Below are 2,304 nucleotides of genomic sequence, written 5' to 3'. Positions count from 1 at the left end.
ATCTGTTATTAAAAATTTTATCCTAATAGTATTCATTATTTAATACGCATAGTAAATACCATAAAAATTAAAATCTGAATAAATATTATTACAGAAAGAAGAAAAACCTTGCAATAAAAAACTAATTGACGTCAAATGTATATATATATATAACCTGAATAAATATTATTACAAAAAGAACAAAAATCCTGCAATAAAAATAAACATCCAGCTCTTGAAAAGTTATGTGATACTCATCAACTATTTTCAAAGATGATCAAACAGAATCATAAGTTCACAAAGCAATGTAAGAAGCCTTACTTGCAGATCAAATGCAAAGAAAAGAATTGCATTTGTAGTCCTAAAAAGAAGAAGCATTTCAAAGACTACGGTTCTGACAGGCTTACCAAGAAAGACCACAGAAAGAAGAAAAGGTTCAGATTCTTCAAAAATAAGAACCAACGAGGACATGACAAATCTCCTCGATGTTTCATTTGCAAAAAGAAAGGTCACTATGCAAAGCAATGCCCAATGAACAGGAAAAAATTTGCAAAGCTTGCCCAGCAATTACAAAATGAAGAACTTGATGCAGATGCAGAATCTATTCTTTCAGAACAAGAAGAAATGACTGAAGAAACTATTCTTGTCCTTACTGATTCAGAAAATTCTGATTCAGAAGATGACTATGCTTAAGATGAAACTCTTCAAGTCCAACCAGTTCAGCCTATTCTCTCTTCTCAAGACTCTCAGATCAGTCCTCATGTTCAAATCCAGCTCCTCCCTGAAAAATATGGTAAACCCATTCCTGTTGTTGCATTCATTGATACAGGATCCCATAAGACCATGGTTAATCCAAAAGTTCTACCATCAGATTGTTGGTCTTCCCATACTCAATTCTTTAGAGCTGCAAATGATCAAATTTTTACTACCACTTTGATTTCCAAAAGGAAAATTGGAATTAAACTCCTTCCTAATTGCATCATTTGGACTCATGTTATCGGTAGTCCACTTCGTCAGAAAGATGTTTTATTAGGATGGGATGTTTATTGTCTTTCAAAATCCTTGAGGATTCTTCCCACTGGAATTAAGTACAAAAGAGAATTCAAGCCTTTTACCCAGACAAACAAAATCTATTCTCTTTCATATTCTCCTCCAGATTTCCAGCCCATTCAAAATAAACTTCTGAAGTTATGTGCAGAAAATCATAATCAGTTCATTCATAATAATCCGCTTTGGAAAAACCCAGATTTTTTCATCCACATTCCCTTTAAACTCAATGAAGATGTTAGCCCGACCAAGGCATCACAATACGAGATTATGCTGTCGGAAAAGAAAAGTATGATTGGACAAAAAGAAATTGATTTTCTGGGAATGAAAATATCTCATGGAACTATCTGTCCAGGTCCTCATCTCGCTGAACAATTATCGCAGTTTCCTGATGATAATCTTTCTGTCAAAGAAATACAAAAATTTCTTGGCATCATTAATTACATCAGAGACTTTATCCCTCATGCGAGTTAGTTCACCAGTGCACTGTCACAGCTGTTGAAAAAGAAACCACCCCCATGGGGCCCTGACCAAACAAAGGCTGTCAAATACCTCAAGAAAGTTGTGAAGGATCCACCGCCTCTGACTATTCCATCCACAGGAAATCTTATCCTCCAGTCAGATGCCAGTGACCATTATTGGGGTGCCCTACTTTTTGAAGATAAGGATAACAAGAGGTCCTACTGTGGACACGCAAGTGGAGAATTCAAAGATTCTCAAAAGCATTATCACACTGTGTTCAAAGAAATAATTGCAGTAAAAAATGGAATTCAGAAATTTGACTTCTACGTCAGATCAAAGTACTTAACAGTTGAAATGGACAATTCATCTTTCCCAAATATGCTTGAATTCCAAAACAAGATTCTCCCTAATCCACAGATTCTCAGATGGAAGGCTGGTTTTCCCGATATGTCTTCTCCATGAAGCATATAAAAGATTATCATAATGTCCTCGCAAATATGTTATCTCGCCCCCGGAAAACATCCTTCCTTATAACCAGACACCGAGCCATACCACTGATCCTCATGGCCTCATCCTCATCATCACTTCCAGATATTCTCTACCTTGGTGCCTCTACCCAGATTCATTTCCCGCCAGAAATACCTCCAGAAACCACTAATGTCTCCAAAATCAAATTCTTCGGAAAACCCTTCGGTTACCACTATGCTCAGACTATTGGCCATCACCAAACCTTCCCAGCATATCCATTCCTCAATCCCTTCGTCATCAAGTCGTCATCCTTCAATACTCATGTATTATGGTATCTATGGTATCTTT

At 36.5% G+C, this 2,304-nt stretch overlaps 1 protein-coding gene across 1 annotated transcript; it reads left to right on the top strand.

Annotated features, from left to right (window-relative positions):
- The first annotated feature begins 1,296 nt into the window (after positions 1-1,296).
- Positions 1,297-1,950, top strand: LOC131161794 (uncharacterized). Its single transcript, XM_058117757.1, has 2 exons — positions 1,297-1,495; positions 1,688-1,950. The coding sequence occupies exons 1-2, from the start codon at positions 1,297-1,299 to the stop codon at positions 1,948-1,950; spliced, it is 462 nt and encodes a 153-aa protein (XP_057973740.1).
- The last annotated feature ends 354 nt before the right edge of the window (positions 1,951-2,304 follow it).

Source organism: Malania oleifera, chromosome 8, assembly GCF_029873635.1.
Source record: "Malania oleifera isolate guangnan ecotype guangnan chromosome 8, ASM2987363v1, whole genome shotgun sequence".
Lineage (NCBI taxonomy): Eukaryota > Viridiplantae > Streptophyta > Magnoliopsida > Santalales > Ximeniaceae > Malania > Malania oleifera.
Note: the sequence above shows the minus strand (reverse complement) of the source record. Positions and strands in the feature narration are given on the sequence as shown.